The sequence below is a fragment of the Salmo salar genome, chromosome ssa10, assembly GCF_905237065.1.
Source record: "Salmo salar chromosome ssa10, Ssal_v3.1, whole genome shotgun sequence".
Classification (NCBI taxonomy): domain Eukaryota; kingdom Metazoa; phylum Chordata; class Actinopteri; order Salmoniformes; family Salmonidae; genus Salmo; species Salmo salar.
Window position 1 is genome coordinate 37,718,765 of NC_059451.1, and position 25,000 is coordinate 37,743,764.

General features: G+C 42.6%; 1 protein-coding gene across 17 annotated transcripts in view; it reads left to right on the forward strand.

Moving 5' to 3' along the window:
* The window catches only part of ptprfa (protein tyrosine phosphatase receptor type Fa), a 370,993-nt gene that overhangs the window by 167,017 nt on the left and 178,976 nt on the right, over nt 1-25,000 (forward strand). For all 17 annotated transcript variants that reach the window (XM_045687724.1, XM_045687725.1, XM_045687723.1 and 14 more), the window contains 2 exons: nt 7,664-7,809; nt 11,185-11,326. In XM_045687724.1, coding sequence (XP_045543680.1) covers nt 7,664-7,809; nt 11,185-11,326 — 288 coding nt within the window. The remainder of the gene's footprint in view (nt 1-7,663; nt 7,810-11,184; nt 11,327-25,000) is intronic.

Genomic DNA, 25,000 nt, shown 5'->3' on the forward strand with positions numbered 1-25,000 from the left:
CTCTTATGTACTACCCAATAGAGACCTTCCTAGCGGCCATTTTGAAGTTGTTGTTGTTGTGACATTGTGCCAGTAGCAGAATATTGATTCAACATTCCGGTGGACTGCAGATGATTTTATTTGAGGACAAGTATAGGAGTAGAGGTAGTTGGCAGACAGACAGACAGACAGACAGACAGACAGACAGACAGACAGACAGACAGACAGACAGACAGACAGACAGACAGACAGACAGACAGACAGACAGACAGACAGACAGACAGACAGACAGACAGACAGACAGACAGACAGACAGACAGACAGACAGACAGACAGACAGACAGTGGTATCTAACTATCCTGTCCCTTAGAGACTGCCCTGTATTCTTGTTTCTTTAAGCCTGGGTTCATGCAGGGGGAAACTCGGTTCCCTAGTGGACTGTCAAACAGAAGGCACCTCTGTTGGTCTAGGCAGGTAGCTCGGTGGTTATGTGTGTTTGGCCAATAACCGTAAGGTTGCTTGTTCAAATCTCTGAGCTGACTAGGTGAAACATCTGTTGATGTGCCCTTGAGCAAGGCATGGAACCCTGATTGTTTCACTGGATAACAGTGTCTGTTAAAATGTACACTGAGTCTACTAAACATTAGGGACACCTGCTCTGTCCATGACGTAGACTGACCAGGTGAAGCCATGATCCCTTATTGATGTTACTTGTTAAATCCAAGTCAGTCAGTGTAAATGAAGGGAGACATGGATGGTGTGTGTGCCATTCAGAGGGTGAATTGGCAAGACACAATACTTAAATGCCTTTCAACGGGGTATTGTACTAGGTGCCAGGCGCTCCGGTTTGTGTCAAGAACTGCCATGGTGCTGGGTTTTTCACACTCCACAGTTTCCCGTGTGTATCAAGAATGGTCCACCACCCAAAGGACATCCAGCCAACTTGACACAACTGTGGGAAGCACTGTAGTTAACATGGGCCAGCATCCCTATGGAATGCTTTTGAACCTTGTAGAGGCCATGCCCTGATGAATTGAGACTGTATTGCAACTCAATATTAGGAAAGTGTTCTTAATGTTTTGTACAGTGTATTTCTCATTCCCCTCTGAGTGGTGAGAGAGAGAGAGTGAGAGAGACAAAGAGAGTGAGGGAGTGAGAGAGAGAGCACTGTGGCTGTGTTATCATCATTGCTGTGTCTAAGCAGTGTGTAATTCTTTCCTGATATGTGATACCTAGTCTAATTCTGTTCCTCCATAGGGATCCCACTCACTGTGTTTTATACAATGAATTCTACATTACTTCATGGGATTTGTCATAGCTCTAGCAGTGTGGGTTTAGGGCTTAGTATAGTTCTAACGGACAGTATTGTTTGCATCTTGGTTAGTATGTAGTCACAAAGGAAAACAATATTAATCAAACTAGTATTGACAGCCGTTATGGATGAGGCCAATTTACAGGGAAACTGCCATTTGAGACCAAGACAGAGTCTACAGAGTGGAACATGGCAGCCATTACATCATCACAGTACAGCACGGAGCGATGAGGACAGCTCAACGCTCGCTTAGTGTCTCGGTCAGAGTTACAGCGGTGAAATAAGCACTCCGTTTAGGAGAAACGCTGAGGCCAGGAGGATATTTTGGGGCAGGAGAAAAGGGATGGATGGAGGGAGGGAAAAAGGAGAGAAAGATTGGGGTAATTACACTACAGTCGGCTTTGCCTCACTTCTAGGGTTGAATGGCGGGAACCCAGTTATCGAGATCTTCCCGGGATTACAGCCCAAAACCACTCCCTTTTCCTGGGATAAATAACTGCGAGAAACCAGTCAAATATAATACATTATTTATATGAATAGCATGGCGTGAAATGGAACTGTTAAATTGGATGCAATATCTAAATCTGGCTTCTTTACAGCCTCTGCATGAGGAATCAACGCTAAGGGTGGGGACAGACAGCCCATCTCAGTGTGGAGTGCAGTTCACAATGCATGTAGACCTACAATATCACCTCATCATGTAAACTTTTTTCTTCTGACAGGTAGGCCTACATTTGCTGCAGCATAGCCTATGCTACAGTAATATTGTCCCGCCTGCTCCCGCTCTCCCTCTCTGGTGCTCGAGGGCGCCAGATTGCCTATCATTACGCACACCTGTCCCCTTTGTTACGTGCACCTGCGCCTCATTGGACCCACCTGAACTCCTTCATTATTTGATTGCCTCCCCTTTATCTGTCTGTATCCTCTGTTCCATCCCTGTCAGCATTGATGTCGTTACTTTGTCTCCTGTCCAGACGCTGTTCCTGTCCTGTTTCATGTCCGTAGTTTATTAAATGTTCTCCCTGTACCTGCTTCCTGTCTCCAGCGTCAAACCTCACAAATATAAAGACGGAATGCGCGTCTAATTTACCCATCTTCACCTTATTTTTTCATTGTAAAAATTATACATTTTTTCATTGCAGCAGCAGAGTTTTAAAGCCTATCACTCAAATATCGTGGCTTTAAATCAGTGCATGCGCGAGCACTCCCGCAGTCTTTCTCTCTCTCTTTCAACTCCATTCAAATTGCATCCAAAATAGATCATCCTGTTCTAGATAGATATATTGCTCTATATATAAATGGCCAAGCCTCTTTACGGTAATAAATTCAATGCAGTATTAGCCTTATATTTAGCTAATTAATTATGGGTTATGCATAATAATCTTATAATTTATAGCTTTTGTCTCTTGCGCAATACACAAGCACCTGTGCTTCACTGGCCTCTCCTTAAGAAACGCTCCTTGCCTCTTGGAGCCCCATGCAGGAAAAGCTAGACTAGAATAGCTTACTGGACATCATTTATTTAGCATTTCTTATACCAATAGACTATTTGAAGATGGATGCAAGCTCTTTTTTGCTGAGTATTAAATACAGCAGCCAATATAACTCACGGGTGGTTTGAAAGACGCGAGAACGTGCGATGGCGGTAGGCTATAGCAGTTATTTATTCAGACCCGTAACCATTCAATCTTCGTGAAAGCCTTCTGCATCTAATTCTAGTCCTGTATTATTCAAGGATGTCATTAGAATGATGAAGATAAGGACAACAAAATTAATTGGAGGTAGGCTAATAACGTTAGGATAAATATTATGAAAGGTATATAGGCTTATGCATCAGCCTACTAATTATACAAATAGGCCCTATTATATTTCTAAATGGAAATTAAATTCACTAGCCTATTATTGTAACTTTATAGTCCGCATGTGCTGCACCAGAATCATATGTTCTCTTCTGCTTTATCATGGTTTGAACGATGTGTGTAATTCCAGTCCATATAAGACAGTATAATACAATACGGCACAGTTATACAGTTCACAAGATTAGCCTACTGCAGCTATCCAAGAGAGCATATAGCTAGCTACATCTATGGGCTTTATGTTTTTCTGTTGTGCGTAATGTGCAGTAGCCTATATCATATATGTATTGGATAAATGCTAAATCATTTTGGACTTTTTTGGGCTTGGGCTCATTAAATGTTGTTAATGTAGGGCTCATAAAACGTATTTTAATATATGGCTCGTCAGGCTCAGCTAGCATCAAGTTAGAATGTTTATGCTGATCAAAGTTCTAACCAAATCCAGACATATTTATATGCTTTATAATGCTTTTGAATGACACTTCCAGATTTGGCGGAAAATACTGGGTTACCTGGGAGAAAAGGGATTTATTCTCGGGATGGAACATTTGTAAAATACCGGGAAAATATTTAATCCTACTCACTACCCCCTACATCTAGCGCCCACACATCACGTTTTATTAACCCTTCCTTACCCTACAGATACTGTGGCTGTGCCAAGTGTCACCCTGTTCCCTAAATAATGCACTACCTTTGATGAGAGCCCTATGGGCCCTAATAAGTGCACCATTTTTAGGGAATAGGATTCCATTTGGGACGCAGACCTGTAACTGCACCTTAACACAGAGACACTGACATACACATCCCTCCTGCTCTCTGAAAACAGGCCTGATTCCCCAAGGGCAGGCATAGATCTGCATAATGCATCTACTGCCAGGAACCGAGATACACATGTACACATGCACACACGTACACACACAGAGAGAGAGAGAGAGAGAGAGAGAGAGAGAACCCAGGCAGAATACTGTATGTTTTGTCGGCATGTATTTGTAATAGCCCGGTGTGTGTGTGTGCATGTGTTAGCCTGCAGCGGTGGTGCTCTGACGAGTTCAGTGGAATATTTAATTACATCTCTGTCTCATCATTATCCCTCTAATGTTTGTTGCCATGGAGCTTTAATATGATGGTGTGTCATCCCAGACAGTTCATTGTGTTCCGTTTGATACCCCCTCCTCTGAGATATGAGACACAGACTGCATCCTAAATGACATTATTTTCCCTATTTAGTGCACTACTTTAGTAGTGTATCATATAGGGAATAGGGTGCCTTTTGGGAGGCAGAGAGTCTTGTGGTTCTTAAGTGGTCAAGCCTAGGGTTTGGGTTAATTCCACATGTTTATTCAGGCATGATAAAGAAGCATATTTAAGATTTAGATTCATATCTATGCGTAGTCACTTCACCCCTACCTACATGTACAAATGACCTTGACTAACCTGTACCCCCGCACATTGACTCTGTACCGGTACCCCCTGTGTATAGCCTCCTTATTGTTATTTTATTGTGTTACTTTTATTATTAGGTTTTACTTTAGTTTATTTAGTAAATATTTTCTTAACTCTTCTTGACCTGCACTGTTGGTTAAGGGCTTGTAAGTAAGTATTTCACGGTAAGGTCTACACTTGTTGTATTCAGCGCATGTGACAAATAAAGTTTGATTTGATTTGCTAGTTTCGTATCATTATTAATGAGAGAGACTGGAACTGGAAGGTATGCACTGGAAGTGGTATGTCAAGTACAGCAACAACCCAACACATGACAGGAAGGACAATACAGCACTGGACGGTTTTGGTTCGCAGGCTTTTTTGACTCGATTTGGATGCAGGCAGTTTGGTATCCGTGTTTTTAAAACACACATTGTTACTGCCTGAACATTAACTGGTAGGGAACCTGCCCAGAGCTGCCTAGTCCTGTGTTATTGTTGTCTTTCTCTGTCTCTCTGTCTGGCCTTGATGGTCCTAACGTATACTTGGTACAGTCAGCAGAGGATCAGCCTCCTCTCTGATTCCTCCTTAGGTTTTGTCCTTCTAGGGAGTAGCAGAACAGAGCAGAATAGAGCAGAGTAGAGCAGAGGAGAGTAGAGCAGAATAGAGCAGAGTAGAGCAGAATAGAGCAGAGTAGAGCAGAACAGAGCAGAGTAGAGCAGAACAGAGCAGAGTAGAGCAGAATAGAGCAGAGTAGAGCAGAACAGAGCAGAGTAGAGCAGAGGAGAGCAGAATAGAGCAGAACAGAGCAGAGGAGAGTAGAGTCTTTATTATCCCGAGGAGGAATTCATTTTGCAGCAAATATTAAAAAAAACACAATGAACACTTGACATTAATATACTGTACACAAAAACCAGTATGTACAGCAATATGTACACAGTACACAATAATACTACAGCTTGTTAGCAGCTGTGATGAAGCTGTGATGAAGGAGAGTGTAGACCTGTTCATTTTAAACTTAGGGAGCTTGTATCTGCGCTCTGAGGGAAGCATTGTCAATTAATCAAACACGGGATGCTGGGAGTTCCTCAGAATAGATTGCGCCTTGAGTATGACTCGTGTCTGATACAGGTTTATACCAGTGATCCTGCTACGTTGTTTCACAATGCTACCTAGCCCATTCATAGATGCTAACTAGCGCCTATTGACGATCGTATCTTCTGGCTGGAGGAGTTTTGCTAAGAGCTACGACGCTCGTTCTGAACGTTAAACCGCATCGCTTGTGGTACTGTTTTGGAAATATAAGGAACGTATCTTTCATATCAGGGATGTTACAGCGCTTGTTTACAGAAAACAGACAGAAAACAGAGGCATTGCTGTGCTAATCAGCTATCTGCGTCTCTGAACACCTGTGTGTAAACGGAAGACAGACGTATTGTCACTAAAAAATACTATTGGCTGCAACTGTGTTAAACCGGTTAAAACAGTGTACAGTAAGTGTGTATTTTGCATTTGTGAAATTATTTTGATTGATACACTACATGACCAAAAGTATGTGGCCACCTACTTGTCGAACATCTCATTCCAAAATCATGGGTATTAATATGGAGCTGGTCCTTCCTTTGCTGCTATAACAGCCTCCACTCTTCTGGGAAGGCTTTCAACTAGATGTTGGAACATTGCTGCGGGGACTCCATTCAGCCGCAAGAGCATTAGTAAGGTTGGGCACTAATTTTGGGCGATTAGGCCTGGCTTGCAGTCGGCTTTCCAATTCATCCCAAAGGTTTTCGATGGGGTTGTGGTCAGGGCTCTGTGCAGGCCAGTCAAGTTCTTCCACACCAATCATCGACAAGCCATTTCTGTATGGACCTCGCTTTGTGCATGGGGGTATTGTCATGCTGAAACAGGAAAGGGCCTTCCCCAAACTGTTCCCACAAAGTTGGAAGCACATAATTGTTTAGAATGTCATTGTATGCTGTAAAGTTAAGATTTCCCTTCACTGGAATTAAGGTGCCTAGCCCGAACGATGAAAAACAGCCCCACACCAATATTCCTCCTCCACCAAACATTACATTTGGCACTATGCATTCGGGCAGGTATTGTTCTCCTGGCATCCACCAAACCCAGATTCGTCTGTCGGACTGCCAGATGGTGAAGCGCGATTCATCACTCCAGAGTTTCCACTGCTCCAGAATCCACTGGCGGCAAGATTTACACCACTCCAGCCGATGCTTGGCATTGCGCATGGTGATCTTAGGCTTGTGTGCGGCTGATTGGCCATGGAAACCCATTGTCCCAACGAACAGTTATTGTGCTGATGTTGCCTCCAGAGGCAGTTTGTAACTCAGTATTGAGTGTTGCAACTGAGGACAGACAATATTTACTTGCTACGCGCTTCAGCACTCGCAGTAAAGTTCTGTGAGCTTGTGTGGCCTACCACTTTGCGGCTAAGCCATTGTTGCTCGTAGACATTTTCTCACAATAACAGCACTTACAGTTGACCGGGGCAGCTCTAGCAGGGCAGAAATTTGACAAACTGACTTGTTGGAAAGGTCGCATCCTATGACAGTGCCACATTGAAAGTCGCTGAGCTCTTCATAAGGCCATTCTACTGCCAATGTTTGTCTATGGAGATTGCATGGCGGTGTGCTCAATTTTATACACCTGTCAGCAACAGGTGTGGCTGAAATTGCAGAATCTACTAATTTGAAGGGTTGTCCACATACTTTTGTATTTATAGTGTATGAAAGTAGAAGGCTTTATATTCAGACTCATTTGGGGCAGCAGCGTAGCCTAGTGGTTAGTGCATTGGACTAGATAACCAAAAGGTTGCAAGATCAAATCCACAAGGTATAAATCTGTTGTTCTGCCCCTGAACAAGGCACTTAACTCACTGTTCCAAGGCCATCATTGACAGTAAGAATTTGTTCTTAACTGACTTGCTTAGTAAAATAAAAATGTTTCTAGAGCTGTACTGCAATTGATTATCTGTGCTCTGAGGGGAATTTTTTCCACTGTGCTGCTGTTTACAATTTGGGGTCAATTTGATTGATACATACATTAGTTATCCTCTCTCTATCTCTCTCTCTCCCAGGCATGCCCAATTTCATCAAATCTCCAGACGACCAGACAGGTATTTCGGGAGGAGTAGCGTCCTTCGTTTGCCAGGCGGTGGGTGATCCCAAGCCACGCATCACCTGGATGAAGAAGGGCAAGAAAGTCAGTTCTCAGCGCTTTGAGGTATATGGTCTACTTTACTATTGTATTTCATTGTTTAATTGTTAATTGTTAATTGACGATATTGCATCAGATTTTAGCTACATAGCTACATAATTCTCAACCATAAATGAGAATGAATGAGCTTTCCGGTGCAGAAATGGTAAGAAACATTGTAGGAAGCCCAGGCAGACATAGTAGTCCTTTCCAAATGACATGAATAGATTCATTCTTATTCTGTGGGCGTACCCACATCCTTGTTTCAAAGCACCACTCAACCACATAGTCTGTTTGTCTGTGTCAGTTCAGTGACCACCTCCTCTCGCTCTGTCTGCCTTTTCTTCCAGCGTCTGAAGCAATGTGGATGTATGCCACCCTGCTCAGACAAGACAGACAGAGAGATAGACAGACAGGCCAGGTAGGCAGGCATACAGACAGACAAGCAGGCAGACATACGCTGAAAGCAGTAGCAGCAGGGAGGCCTATTAGCTGCCAGCTAGTAGAAATGGTTTCAAGTGAAGCGGTCTCAACATGGGTCCTTCCACAGATGCAGACACTCAGCTCACACTGACGTGATTAATAGGAAATATCTTCTATCTGTCTGCACGGCACTCCTCAAACTGAGCCCTGCTCTGTGTGCAGTCGGTGTGGAGGTGTGAGAGAGCATGGGAGAGCAGTGGGCCCAGGGGGAGAGAGGAGAGGACTTCACTTCAGACCTGGGTTGAAATTATGGTTGCAAAGGGTCGGAAACTTTCCAGTAAATTTCTGAAATTTTTCCATGGGAAGTTAAGCCCTGGAATTTGGGGAATTTTGCTTAAATTCATCAAAAACTTAGGCTTATAACAGTGAACCTTTTTTTGTGGTATACGCATAAGGCAATTCCAGGTCTTGTGGCATATTTTGGTTAAACTATCCCCAATTCGATGGAATTGCAACCCTCTGTATGCACAGTGCACTCTTCCATCACATGTACAGCTGATTCTCAAGATCTTGCACACTAATGAGATGCTACTGAGCCCACACTACTACACTGTCTGAGCCAAGGACTACATGCTTTCTGGTAAGTTTTGATTACAATACTGGGTGGGGTGAATATATTTTATATGACATACATGATGTTTTGTTAACTAGTAAATAGTAGCCTACAGCAAAGTGTGTTTAAATAATTTCTAACTTGTTAACAATTTCTGCTACGATGTGGGTTTTAGCTTGCTTGAGCCTGCTAACTGAGGAGTGTTAATTTACTTGTTTCCATACATGTTTCATTTTAAAACATTTATCTTACAAAGGAGTTGTTAAATCTAACTGCTTAGCTATTTATCTGTACATGGAAATGTATATATTTTTTTTACATTATTTTCTTCTAATCTTTACAGGAAAATACCACAGGCACTATCTGATGTGTGGAGAAATTTCACTGCAGCTAATGTAGAAGGAAAAGCTGTGTACATTTGCAAATACTGTGCCAAATCATATGTGAAGAACACAACAAAGATGCAGAATCATCTGGCCAAGTGCATAAAGTTCCCTCAGCGCTCACAACAAACAACCTCTGACGAAAGTCAGAGAAATGCTGATGAATGTCTTGCTCAAGCTGTGTATGCAACTGGTTCACCTCTGATGCTCACAGGCAATGTGTATTGGAAGAGATTTCTGAATGTTGTTCGCCCAGCATACACCCCTCCAACCAGACATGCTTTATCTACTACTTTGCTGGATGCAGAGTTCAACAGAGTACAAGTGAAGGTCAAGCAAATGGGATGGGGTTGCAATATGGCAGTCGTGCCAACATATCTCATCAGCCACCTGGTAGAAGGGACTTTGTGGATCTGAGGCTATTTCTCCTGTTGCCTCCATCATCCTCCAAATCCCACCAACATCAGCCGCCTCAGAGCGCAACTGGTCCTTGTTTGGGAACACACACACCAAAGCACGCAACAGGCTGACCAATACAAGGGTTGAAAAATTGGTGGCCATCTCGGCAAATTTGAGGCTTTTTGAGCCTGACAACGAGCCATCCTCAACAAGGTTGGAAAGTGACAGTGAAGATGAGGCCTCAGAGTCTGATGTCCAAGAGGTGGACATTGAGGAGGTCCAGGGAGAAGACATGGAAGCCTGAGAGGAAGACAACCAAAGCTTTAGTTTCTAGACTATCATTTTACAGATGTATGTTGAAAACGTTCTTGGGAGATGTGGTGGATCATTAGGGATCATTCAATATTCCCTTTCTTTTGTTGTTCAGTGAAATCATCCCATGTGAAGAGTCAACTCGTTTAATTAAAGTTCAATTCGTAAATAAATCGTTTTTTTATTTCTATTGGAAGGATTTAATCATTTGCAATTATGTCTACTTATGATAAGGTTAAAGGTTTATGTTTCTGTCTCCATATGATATGGTAAATATATCCAATGCAAAAAACATCTACATTTAAATGGTATTAATATTAATTTGCATATATTTCCGTCAATTCCCATATATTCCCGTTAATTCCCAGGGAAAGTTTCCACCTCTGAATATTCCCCAAAATGTGCAACTCTCATTCAAATAGTATTCAAAATCTTTGGCATACTTTAGCATTGCTTGATTGAGCTTGCATGGTGCAATTGGACCAAGGGAAGAATAGCCCCTTCAGTGAAAACCTACCCTGTCTGGCACGCTAGGCAGGCTCAAGTGAACGTTCAAAGTCATTTAAATATTTCAGATACTGTTTGAACCTAGGTGTGCTCCACTGAATGTTCAGGAATGTTCTCTTCCTGTCATGTGGATGTTTAGGTCAGCCACTTTCCACTGCAGCGTAAGGAATTTTAGGAGACCCTCTCCCCTGACCTCTGACCTCTGATTCTTTAACCCCTAAAGGCTGGCTTCCTGAAAGGCCTTGCTGAAATGCCTGCTGTTCACTCAGGCTCATTTCATACAATAAACTTCTCTCTAATTGGGTGATTGTATCAGATCAGACGTACTTACTTCTCTTCACTCCCTGTGGAGCGTAGGACGACAGCAAGGTCATGCAATGCCGGGCGGTCCTTTGCAGTTGAGATTAGATAAGATGTAGTCTCTATTTGAGATGGCTTATTAATAGTACTGATGGAGTTTGAGTTTGGTCAGGTTTGCGTCTTCTGATCTGCTAAGGCAGACTCTTATTATAAACCCAGTTTCTCCTAGCTAAATAGAAAGTAGCACATATCTTAGCCCTGTATTAGTCCCCCTGCCAATGATCAAACCAGGAGTATTCACTGGGCTGGTACTCACCAGGGCTCTGATGTGCTGTACGTATTGATGAAATAGCGATCAAAGGGATGCCTTGTTAAGATGACTGTTTAAATCAGTTTTGAATATTAGTTACATGGCGACCATGGGTCTCATTGCGTTTTCTCTCCTCTACCCACCCTTGTGTTCAGGTGATAGAGTTTGATGACGGTTCAGGGTCCGTCCTGCGTATCCAGCCCCTGCGGACCCACAGGGACGAGGCCATCTATGAGTGTACCGCCACCAACAGTGTGGGAGAGATCAACACCAGTGCCAAACTCACCGTCCTGGAAGGTAGGATACACCTCGATCACTCTCTCTGTCACTTCCTCTCAATCATTTTCTTTATGTCTTTCTTTCTTCCACTCACATACACGATCTACACACACACACACACACACACGCACGCACGCACGCACGCACGCACGCACGCACGCACGCACGCACGCACGCACGCACGCACGCACACACACACACACACACACACACACACACACACACACACACACACACACACACACACACACACACACACACTCTTTCCCTCTGTCTTTCTTCCTCTCTTGTTCTCTTCATCTATTCCTGCCACAATGGGTTTCTCTGTATTGATCAGCATTGCTTAATACAGTATGTCCATGCAGATTCCAGCCATGTCTGGATGTGTGCATTACTTATCACAGAGGACCTAACCTGGTTGCATGTCAGAGTGGAGAGGATGTTTTATGCCTGGCTCCTTCAGGTACCCTACTGCTTGGTTGATGAAATAGAAACAAGAAGTCAGTTTGTGATTTGCCGGTAGCTGTTAGATGTTCTGATTACACTGGGCCAACAATGTGTCTTGACATTTTATTTGATTACGCATTCCGACCATGAATTTACAATCTATCTGCAGGAATTGATTTTTAAAGCTACTGTAGGTGGTTCTGTGTGAAATGTGTTTTTTATCTCCTGCCAGTGGGAAGATTAAAGATGATGTCCAACAGCAATTATTTAATCCACACTCAAATTGATAGAGAAATATCTGTGCAAAAATATATCCTGCTGCCAGGGTTTTTGCAAATCACCTAGGAGCACATTATCTGGACTAGAAGACAATATATTGTAGATACCATCAGGCTGGCTGGCTTTCTTCTTGGCTCGCTCAGAAAACATATCTGGGGGCTGTCACGCAAAACACCCAAGCCTTATTTTTCAAGGCTTCAGGTTGCATCCCAAATGGCGCCCTATTTCCTATGTAGTGCACTACTTTTGACCAGGGCCCTATGGGGGGAATAGGGTGCCCTTTGGGACATATCCTGAGAACTACCAAAGGCCTTGTTAGGAGTGTGGCTGGGTGCTGAGGTAATTGGTGTTAACAGGGATCGGTATCTGCTGATCTAGGATCAGATTAATGGTGGGATTAACATCAGTCTGATGTAGATGTATGCAGATAGCTTGCGGACAGAGAGATAGAGAGATAGAGAGATGGAGCCAGGCAGGGGGGCTTTGTAGCATGTAATAGACCGGGCTCTGCTCAGTCTTAATCTGCGTCTCAAATGGCACCCAATCCCCTACATAGTGCACTCCTTTTGACCAGGGCTCATAGGGCTCTGATCAAAAGTAGTGCACTATGTAGGGAATAGGGTGCCATTTGGAACGCAGACCTACTCTGTCTGTGTTGGACCTTAGTGCTGCTCCAGCCAATATGATTGGCAGACGTGCTCTCTGAGTACAGAGTGAAGACAACCTCCTGGTGTATGGAGTGTGATGTGTTCAGGAGAAGGACGATGGCTGATGGCTGACTCATAGATCGTAAGACAGAAGAATCGTGCTTGTGTCACGTTGCTCCCACACACCTTACTGTACGCCAGCATGTGGAAGATTGGGATCAGAGGGATGTGAATAAGAAAGCAGTGATGTTTTAAACAGAACTCCTGTTTGTTCCCTGAGGTTGAGCCGAGGCAGGGAGGGGAGGAGATGGAAGAGAGGAGGAGAGCTGTGAGAGTAAAGGAGGAGTGGAGAAGAGGAGAGAGTAAAGGGGGACTGGAGGAGAGGGGAGCACTGAGAGTAAAGTATGACTGGAGGAGAGGAGGGAAGGAGAGAGCGGTGAGAGTAGAGGATGACTCGAGGAGAGGAGGGAAGGAGAGAGCGGTGAGAGTAGAGGATGACTGGAGGAGAGGAGGGAAGGAGAGAGCGGTGAGAGTAGAGGATGACTCGAGGAGAGGAGGGAAGGAGAGAGCTGTGAAAGTAGAGGAGGAGTGAAGGGGAGAGTAGAAGAGGAGTGAAGGAGACAGCGGTGAGAGTAGAAGATGGTGGATCTTGTCTCCCTCATTATCAGACAGAAGGGGGAGAGAGAAGGTAGTCCAGGGGCTTCAACACGTCATAACAAATATGGTGTATGTGTGTGTGTATGTGCACCGCAGAGCAGCAGAAGGTAAAGCCTTCACATTCTCCTCAGCCTCCCTCCACAGAAAGGTGAGGCAATTTTTCATGTAGAGAGAGAGGGAATGAGAGGGAATGAGAGGGAATGAGAGGGAATGAGAGGGAGAGAGAGAGAGAGAGAGAGAATGAGAGGGAATGAGAGGGAATGAGAGGGAATGAGAGGGGGAGAGAGAGAGAGGGAATGAGAGGGAATGAGAGGGAGAGAGAGAGAGAGAGAGAGAGAGAGGGAATGAGAGGGAATGAGAGGGAATGAGAGGGAGAGAGAGAGAGAGAGAGAGAGAGAGAGAGAGAAGAAGTCTGGCTATCCTCAAACTCCTCCACTCCTATATCTTTTGAAATGGATGATCAATATTACTTACTGATGGAGATGTCCATGTGCCTGCATACCACTCCTTACCACTAAATCATGCTGTTCCTGTTTGTGTGTCAGGTGGTTGATGGTGTTGCTGACTTTGGTGCAATGTCCTTAATCTCCTTCCCATATTCAAATGTTGGTGTTCATGTGACATCTGGCACTCCAGGCAGACTCAAGTAAACGCTTGCAGTATTGCAAGTGATTCAGAAATCCAGTCTTCCTGAGAGAGTCAGGGTTGTTGTTGTGTTCAGGTGTGAACACCAGGTTATTACCTGACTCAATGGGCCAGAGTGATCTCCCTCCCTCCCTAACATTGCCTCCATCTCTGTGACGCATGTCAGATTACGCCAAGCAAGGAGTAATCACATCGCTGTGGCAGTCCAGCGCGTGTCACTGCCACCATCACGCTGTCGTGGAGAGGAGACAGGGGCCCACACAGTCTAGTTCCAGTGGTCTGTGGACAGGCCTGGCTTTATCACTCGGTGCAGAACTATCGTGGTACAGAGTGGCTGGAATAAGGAAGTTACTGACTGCTGATGGCTAGCTGTGATAATAGCTATGCTGGTCAGGGTCCCAAATGGCACCCTATTGCATGGGCGCTCTGGTCAAAAGAAGTGCACTATATAGGGAATGTGGTTCTATTTGGGACTCTGCCCTGGTGTCTGCTGCTAACTGGTGTTCCTGTACCATCAACACAGCACACTAAGTGGATTTAGTCCCCACATCAGGGACAGTAGGGCTGTTTTGTGCCAAGAGGCTTCCTTTACTCTGGGCAGTAGAGAATGAATCTGGAGGGTCACAATCACAACAATGCTGTCTGTCTGCTGGTTGAAATAAGCTGCAGTGGAGATACAGTAGTAACTCAATTTTAGGGACATAATGTTGATGTTGAAATGCTGTATTGTATTTTATATCATTGACTATATGAAAAAGATAACACAAGTATTGTATTGTACTGTGTGTAACTCCAGCATCCTTCAAAGCATTGTTCATGCAGTTTCACATACAAGCTGAACTTGATACCATTAAACCATGCTTGGTTATACTGTTATACAGTACCTTCAGAAATTATTCATACCCATTGACTTATTCCACATTTTGTTGTGTTACAGCCTGAATTCAAAATGGATTAAATACACCATAATAACAAAGTGAAAACATGTTTTTAGAAATGTTTGCAAACATATTGAAAATGTAATATAGAAAAACTGTATCTCACACCCCTGGGTCAATACTTTGTAGAAGCACCTTTAGCAGCGATTACAGCTGTGAGTCTTTCAGGGTAAGCCTCTATGAACTTTCCACACCTGGATTGTTCATCATTTGACCATTATTATTTTCAAAATTCTTCAAGCTCTGTCAAATTGGTTGTTGATCCATGCAACTTATTATCTGACTTGTTAAGCAACTGGTTACCCCTGGACTTATTTAGACTTGTCATAACAAAGGGGTTGAATTTTTATGGACTCAAGACATTTCAGCTTTTCATTTTTTTTATAAATGTATAACATTTTGAAAAACATAATTCCACTTTGACGTTATAGGGCATTGTGTGTAAGCTAGTGACAAAAGATCTCAATTTAACCCATTTTAAATTCACAACAAAATATGGAAAAAGTCAAGGGATGTAACCAACACTCTGCCACTGTAATATCTTACACATTCAAGGGTTTGTTTATTGATCACAATCAAGATCACAATCACATTCAATATCATAATCCAACTTGGTCTGCAGTTGTCTGACACGGAACCCAAACCGGCTGTGCGCATACACCATCATGCACCATCATGCATAAATGTATTTTGTCCCCCACACCAAACTCGATCACGACACGCAGGTTAAAGTATCAAAACAAACTCTGAACCAATTATATTAATTTGGGGACAGGGCGAAAAGCATTAAACTTTTATGGCAATTTAGCTAGTTAGCTTGCACTTGCTAGCAAATTTGTCCTATTTAGCTAGCTTGCTGTTGCTAGCTAATTTGTCCTGGGATATAAACATTGAATCGTTATTTTACCTGAAATGCACAAGGTCCTCTACTCCACCAATTAATCCACACATAAAACGGTCAACCGAATCGTTTCTAACATCTCTCCTCCTTCCAGGCTTTTTCTTCTCTTGACTTTATATTGTGATTGGCAACTTTCATAAATTAGGTGCATTACCGCCACGACCTCGTTCGTCTTTCAGTCACCCACGTGGGTATAACCAATGAGGAGATGGCACGTGGGTACCTACTTCTATAAACCAATGAGGAGATGGGAGAGGCAGGACTTGCAGCGCGATCTGCGTCACAAATAGAACTGACTTCTATTTTAGTCCTTGGCAACGCCTAAGCTCGTTGGCGCGCGCGAGACGTGTGGGTGCAATAATTGAATAATATAGATTTCTACATTTATTTTTGCAACACTCGCTATGCGAGCGGTGTAGTCAGCCTGTGAGGCAGACATGGGAATTGTGAAAAAGAGCTGTCAAGGATAGCTCAGGCCAGGCCTGAGTGGTTCCTATTAAATGGTTCCTGGTTCCTGCAGTGAACACTGGGCCGAACGAGGAATTAACCAATTTATAAAGGGCTTCTCTGGGCCTGACTACACTGCTAAGACCCTGGTACAGAGTTATAACTCAGACCTCCTTTTCTCCCTCTCTACTCCTACTGGTGTTGGAGACTTACTAGGGTGCACAAGGAGGCCACATTGATTTTATTTTTTAAAGATGGCTGTCTGTCCCTTTGGTGCTGATACCAGGAATTATTATTTCACCATTGAACACTGCTTCCTCAAATAGCTTACCCCATGGGACTGAATCTATTTATCAAATGTTTTTCATTAGAAGAAAAAAATGTATCTTTGATCAAGATAGACCTCTAACGGGAATACACAATCTGAAATAGAATTTGAAATGATTTTGAGGTGTTATGTGTCAGTTATTAATGACACATAATAAGTCACTGAATTGGAAACAAGCTCACACTTTACAAGTCCTGCTTGTGAAAATCATTCTTTGTAAAACAGATAAGCTTGGGTGGATTTAATTGGTCCATCACCTATAGGTGTGGTCATGGTACATATATATCCAAGTATAGGGTTAAAATCCTCCCCTCTGCTATGGTATAGTCACGCATTAAACAAATTAAAAAGGAAGTCTCACACTCATGTTTCCTTGCTGTGGGTTTATTTGACCAACTTAAAGAGTCTTTATCCGTCATGCGGTCTTTATTTATTTTCTTCATACATGTAACTGCCAAAATAAAGGAAACACTAAGTTAAATCTTCTTAATAGGGCGTTGGGCCACCACGAGCCTGAACAGCTTCAGTGTGCCTTGGCATTGATTATACAAGTGTCTTAAACTCTATTGAAGGGATGTGACACCATTCTTTTACAAGAAATTTCATCATTTGATGTTTTGTGGATGGTGGTAGAAAACGTTGTCTCAGGCACCACTCCAGAATCTCCTATAAGTGTTTGATTGGTTTGAGATCTGGTGACTGACACACACACACACACACACACACACACACACACACACACACACACACACACACACACACACACACACACACACACACACACACACACACACACACACACACACACACACACACACACAAACCTATTCTCCTTTGAGACCCCTCTTTCAAAGTCACATTTAGCACTAATTCTAGCCATGGTAGCCAAAATAATGGGTAACTGGGCATTTTTATACATGACACCAAGCACGGTGGGATGCTAATTGATTAACCTCTCTAGGGTAGGAGGGACGAAATCGTCCCACCTACGTAACAGCCAGTGGAATCCCGTGGTGCGTTATTCAAATACCTTAGAAATGCTATTACTTCAATTTCTCAAACATATGACTATTTTACACCATTTTAAAGACAAGACTCTCGTTAATCTAACCACACTGTCCAATTTCAAAAAGGCTTTACAACGAAAGCAAAACATTAGATTATGTCAGCAGAGTACCCAGCCAGAAATAATCAGACACCCATTTTTCAAGCTAGCATATAATGTCACATAAACCCAAACCACAGCTAAATGCAGCACTAACCTTTGATGATCTTCGTCAGATGACAATCCTAGGACATTATGTTATACAATACATGCATGTTTTGTTCAATCAAGTTCATATTTATATCAAAAACCAGCTTTTTACATTAGCATGTGACGTTCAGAACTAGCATACCCCCGCAAACTTCCGGTGAATTTACTAAATTACTCACGATAAACGTTCACAAAAAACATAACAATTATTTTAAGAATTATAGATACGGAACTCCTTTATGCACTCGCTATGTCCGATTTTAAAATAGCTTTTCGGTGAAAGCACATTTTGCAATATTCTGAGTAGATAGCCCGGCATCACAGGGCTAGCTATTTAGACACCCACCAAGTTTAGCCCTCACCAAAGTCAGATTTACTATAAGAAAAATGTGATTACCTTTGCTGTTCTTCGTCAGAATGCACTCCCAGGACTTCTACTTCAATAACAAATGTTGGTTTGGTTCAAAATAATCCATAGTTATGTTCAAATATCCTCTGTTTTGTTCGTGCGTTCAAGACACTATCCGAAGTGTAAAGAATGGTGACGTGCCCGACGCGTTTCGTGACAAAAAAATTCTAAATATTCCATTACCGTACTTCGAAGCATGTCAACCGCTGTTTAAAATCTATTTTTATGCCATTTTTCTCGTAAAAAAGCGATAATATTCCGACCGGGATACCCTGTTTACGTTCAAAGAGAGAGAAAATAAAAACATGGGGTCGCCTCGTGCACGCGCCTCAGTCTCATTGTCCTCTGATAGACCACTTACCAAAGGCGCTAATGTTTTTCAGCCAGGGGCTGCAAAGACATCATTCAGCTTTTTCCCGCCTTCTGAGAGCCTATGGGAGCCATAGGAAGTGTCACGTTACAGCAAAGATCCTAAGTTTTCAATAAAGAGAGTCAAGAAGCCCAAGGAATGGTCAGAGAGGGCACTTCCTGTACAGAATCTTCTCACAGACACCATTCAAACAGTTTTAGAAACTTTAGGGTGTTTTCTATCCAAAGCCAATAATTATATGCATATTCTAGTTTCTGGGCAGTAGTAATAACCAGATTAAATCGGGTATGTTTTTTATCCGGCCGTGCAAATACTGCCCCCTACCCTCAACAGGTTAAAAACTTCTTAGGGCTAGGCGTCCCGTCAGCGGGACACCTGTCAGCAACTTACGGTGAAATTGGATGGAGCGCAATTCAAATAAATAATCATACAAATTATGGATATTAAACATCTAGTTACAGTTGAAGTCGGAAGTTTACATACTGTTACGGCTGTCATAGAGAGGGGACCAAAGCGCAGCGTGGTAAGTGTTCATTATATTTATTAATCAACGAAACACTAGAACAAAGAAACAAAACAAAAAGCCAAACAGTTCCGTCAGGTAACGAATACAAAACAGAAAATAACTACCCACAAAACACAGGTGGGAAAAGGCTGCCTAAGTATGATTCCTAATCAGAGACAACGATAGACAGCTGCCTCTGATTAGGAACCATACTCGGCCCAACACAAAGACATACAAAACATAGAATGCCCACCCCACACCCTGACCTAACAAAATAGAGAAATAAACCGTCTCTCTCAGGTCAGGGCGTGACACATACACCTTAGCCAAATACATTTAAACTCAGTTTCACAATTCCTGACATTTAATCCGAGTAAAAATTCCCTGTCTTAGGTCAATTAGGATCACCACTTTATTTTAAGAATGTGAAATGTCAGAATAATAGTAGAGAGAATGATTTATTTCAGCTTTTATTTCTTTCATCACTTCCCCAGTGGGTTAGAAGTTTACATACACTCAATTAGTATTTGGTAACATTGCCTTTAAATTATTTAACTTGGGTCAAACGTTTCGGGTTGCCTTCCACAAGCTTCCCACAATAAGTTGGGTGAATTTTGTCCCATTCCTCCTGTCAGAGCTGGTGTAACTGAGTCAGGCCTCCTTGCTCGCACATGCTTTTTCAGTTCTGCCCACACATGTTCTATAGGATTGAGGTCAGGGCTTTGTGATGGCCACTCCAATATCTTGACTTTGTTGTCCTTAAGCCATTTTGCCACAACTTTGGAAGTATGCTTGGGGTCATTGTCCATTTGGGGGCGGCAGGTGCCTAGTGGTTAGAGCATTGGACTAGTAACCGAAAAGTTGAATCCCCGAGCTGACAAGGTAAAAATTGGTCGTTCTGCACCTGAACAAGGCCGTTAACCCACTGTTCCTAGGCTGTCATTGAAAATAAGAATTTGTTCTTAACTGACTTGCCTAGTAAAATAAATACATTTGGAAGACCCATTTGCAACCATGCTTTAACTTCCTGACTGATGTCTTGAGATGTTGCTTCAATATATCCACATAATTTTCCTACCTCATGATGCCATCTATTTTGTGAAGTGCACCAGTCCCTCCTGCAGCAACGCACCCCCACAACATGATGCTGCCACCCCCGTGCTTCACGGTTGGGATGGTGTTCTTCGGCTTGCAAGCATCCCCCTTTTTCCTCCAAACATAACGTTGGTCATTATGGCCAAACAGTTCTATTTTGTTTCATCAGACCAGAGGACATTTCTCCAAAAAGTACGATCTTTGTCCCCATGTGCAGTTGCAAACTGTAGTCTGGCTTTTTTATGTCGGTTTTGGAGCAGTGGCTTCTTCCTTGCTGAGCGGCCTTTCAGGTTATGTCGATATAGGACTCGTTTTACTGTGGATATAGATACACTTGTACCTATTTCCTCCAACATCTTCACAAGGTTGATTTGCACTTTTCGCACCAAAGTACGTTCATCTCTAGGAGACTTCCTGAGTGGTATGACGGCTGCGTGGTCCCATGGTGTTTATACTTGCGTATTATTGTTTGTACAGATGAACGTGGAACCTTCAGGCATTTGGAAATTGCTCCCAAGGATGAACCCGACTTGTGGAGGTCTACAATTTTTTTCTGAGGTCTTGGCTGCTTTCTTTTAATTTTCCCATGATGTGAAACAAAGAGGCACTGAGTTTGAAGGTAGGCCTTGAAATACATCCACAGGTACACCTCCAATTGACTCAAATGATGTCAATTAGCCTATCAGAAGCTTCTAAAGCCATGACATCATTTTCTGGAATTTTCCAAGCTGTTTAAAGGCACAGTCAACTTAGTGTATGTAAACTTCTGACCCCCTGGAATTGTGATACAGTGAATTATAAGTGAAATAATCTGTCTTTAAACAATTGTTGAAAAAATTACTTGTGTCATGCATAAAGTAGATGTCCTAACCGACTTGCCAAAAATATAGTTTGTTAACAAGAAATTTGTTGAGTGGTTGAAAAATGAGTTAACCTCTTACATCTAGACGTTCCGCTAGCGGAACACCTGCTCCAATATCCAATGATAGGCGTGGCGCGAATTACAAATTCCTCAAAAATACAAAAACTTCAATTTTTCAAACATATGACTATTTTACAGCATTTTAAAGACAAGACTCTCCTTTATCTAACCACACTGTCCGATTTCAAAAAGGCTTTACAACGAAAGCAAAACATTAGATTATGTCAGCAGAGTACCAAGCCAGAAATAATCAGACACCCATTTTTCAAGCTAGCATATAATGTCACAAAAACCCAGAAGACAGCTAAATGCAGCAGTAACCTTTGATGATCTTCATCAGATGACAACCCTAGGACATTATGTTATACAATACATGCATGTTTTGTTCAATCAAGTTCATATTTATATCAAAAACCAGCTTTTTACATTAGCATGTGACGTTCAGAACTAGCATACCCCCCGCAAACTTCCGGCGAATTCACTAAGAATTTACTAAATTACTCACGATAAACGTTCACAAAAAGCATAACAATTATTTTAAGAATTATAGATACAGAACTCCTCTATGCACTCGATATGTCCGATTTTAAAATAGCTTTTTGGTGAAAGCACATTTTGCAATATTCTAAGTACATAGCCCAGGCATCATGGGCTAGCTATTTAGACACCCGGCAAGTTTAGCACTCACCAATATCAGGTTTACTATTATAAAAGTTTGATTACCTTTTGTTGTCTTCGTCAGAATGCACTCCCAGGACTGCTACTTCAATAACAAATGTTGGTTTGGTCCAAAATAATCCATCGTTATATCCGAATAGCGGCGTTTTGTTCGTGCGTCCCAGACACTATCTGAAATGGTAAATCAGGGTCACGCGCATGGCGCAATTCGTGACAAAAAAAATCTAAATATTCCATTACCGTACTTCGAAGCATGTCAACCGCTGTTTAAAATCCATTTTTATGCCATTTTTCTCGTAAAAAAGCGATAATATTCCGACCGGGAATCTCCTTTTAGCTAAACAGAGGAAAGTAAACAAAGCTTTCGGTCGACGCGGGCACGAGCCTGAGTCTCACAGTACTGTAACCAGCCACTACCCAAACGCGCTACTTTTTTTCAGCCAGAGCCTGCAAAGCCACGATTCAGCTTTTTACCGCCTTCTGAGACCCTATGGCAGCCGTAGGAAGTGTCACGGGACAGCTAAGATCCTCACTCTTCAATAAACAGAGTCAAGAAAAACGACATATTGTCAGACAGGCCACTTCCTGCCTGAAACCTTGTCAGGTTTTTGCCTGCCAAATGAGTTCTGTTATACTCACAGACACCATTCAAACAGTTTTAGAAACTTTAGGGTGTTTTCTATCCATATGTAATAAGTATATGCATATTCTAGTTACTGGGTAGGAGTGGTAACCAGATTAAATCGGGTACGTTTTTTATCCAGCCGTGAAAATACTGCCCCCTAGCCATAACAGGTTAATGACTTCAACCTAAGTGTATGTAAACTTCCGACTTCAACTGTACAAGTGTCTTATATCGGTTCAAATCTTAAATTCTTGTTAATCTAACTGCATTGTCCGATTTACAATAGGCTTTACAGCGAAAGCATGCCATGCGATTGTTCAGGACGGCTCCCCACATCAAAATATTTTTCAACCAGCACAGGCTTCGTAAAATCACAAATAGCAATTAAATATTCACTTACTTTTTGAAAATCTTCCTCTGATTTGCAATCCCAAGGGTCCCAGCTACAACATGCATGGCTGTTTTGTTAGATAAAATCCTTCTTTATATCCCAAAAAGTCAGTTTAGTTGGCGCCATCGATTTGAGTAATCCACTCGTTCAACATGCAGAGAAAGGAATCCAAAAAGCTACCGCTAAACTTTGTTAAAACAAGTCAAAATACGTTTCAATTCAATCCTCAGGTACCTCTAAAATGTAATTAAACTATAATATTTCAAACGGAAAGAAGTATGTTCAATAGAAAAGTAAAATTAGCAAGTGCGCATCCTCTTCATCGCGCGTGCACAGACTGATTTCCAACTCTGACTCCCAGTACCAAAACTAAAAATTCTTCCTTGTTTGGGAAGAAACAAGCGTGAAACATTGAACAAAGACTGTTGACATCTAGTGGAAGCCATTGGAATTGCATCTGGGAGCAGGAATTGCATGGGACCTATAACTTTCCATTGAAAGAGCATAGGCTCTCAATTTTCTTTTTTTTAACGGTTGGTTTCTCTTTGGATTTTCTCCTACCATACCAATGGTACCAATTATATGCATATCCTGGCTTCTGGGCCTGAGTAACAGGCAGTTTACTTTGGGCACGTCAGTCAGACAGGAAATGAAGAAAAATAGACCCTAGCATGAAGAAGTTCAGGAACCACGCCTGTGTGGAATTCCCTGCTTTCAATTCACTTTATATCCCTCATTTATTTCCTTTATTTTGGCATTTACCTGTAGATTATTCAGACCAAATGCTGAACCAATCAGAATTCAGTGTTTGGCTGTTGACTGTTGTCTGTAGTTATTATCATGGGCTTCGTCCCAAATGGCACCATATTTCCTATATAGTGCACTACTTTTGACCAGAGCCCTATAGGCCCTTGTCAAAAGTAGTGCATTAAATACAGAAGAGGTGCTATTTGGAAAGCAACCATGATGTGTATTATTCATCTACCAAAGCCCAGTGGTTTGTCCCTGGTCCATATGGCTAGGGGCTGATCCATAAGTACTTGTCATCTTTATTCTGTCTTCTTTCTGTCTACAGTATCACCTGGAGACATGCCCAGTCTGAGGGAGGGAGGGAGGGAGGGAGGGAGGGAGGGAGGGAGGGAGGGAGGGAGGGAGGGAGGGAGGGAGGGAGGGAGGGAGGGAGGGTCGAAGTGGAGGAAATGGAGGGGTGTGAGAGAAGGGAGGGGATAGGTAAATCAGGTAGCAGGAAAAAAGAGCGAAGGATGGAGGACAGGCATTGGGGAAGGAGGGGGCGAGAGAAAGGAATGATAGAGGTGGGATGGGGACAGAGATAGAGGAAGGGAGCGAGGGAGAAGAGGAAGATAGAGAAACAGAGGGAGTGGCAGCGGAGGCTTTCAGGACTGTGTAGCATTGAAGGTAATAAATGACTACAGAATAGTTAAATATGAATGATGAACAGCGTTTAACAGTCACGTCACTCCCTGCCACACTACGCCAGAAAGTTTATGATCCCACAGCAAATCACGTGGATAATCTCAACTGCAGTCACACTGAGATGGGTGGTGTCCCAAATGGCACCTTATTCCCAGACCCTGGTCAAAAGTAGTGCACTACATAGGAAATAGGGTGCCATTTGGGACTCTGACAGGGTTCTTGAAGGGAGCTCGCCACTCCAACAGACACAAAGATGAAACCCATCATATTTCAATATGACGATTAGAATTGGATTGCTCTTAGCGTGAATTATTTGAATGGTGGAAAATGATTTGGCCTGTTGTAGCTGTCGTACCAGACTATTTAAATGGTTTGTGGTTAATGGCTTGAACATTCCAAACCTTCCCTGTACTCACATTACAAATCCTCAGGGACAAGTGTGACAGGTTTGGAGAACATCTAGGAAGGACAACAATATTATTCTAGCAACAGCTCATAACACATTAATACAAATTTCTCACAATGTGCATGACCTGTCCTTACATTTTTAACTGGTGGTGTTTTTTGTTTTTGTAGTAAGCTCCCTTTTTCCTACGGGTGGTCTTGTGTAGGGTCTTGTATAAACACAGAGGCAGAACATGAGGGATTGGGGAGGGAGAGAGGGATGTGAGGAGGAGATAAGGAGTGGAGGATAAGGAGGACATGCAGAGACCAGCACA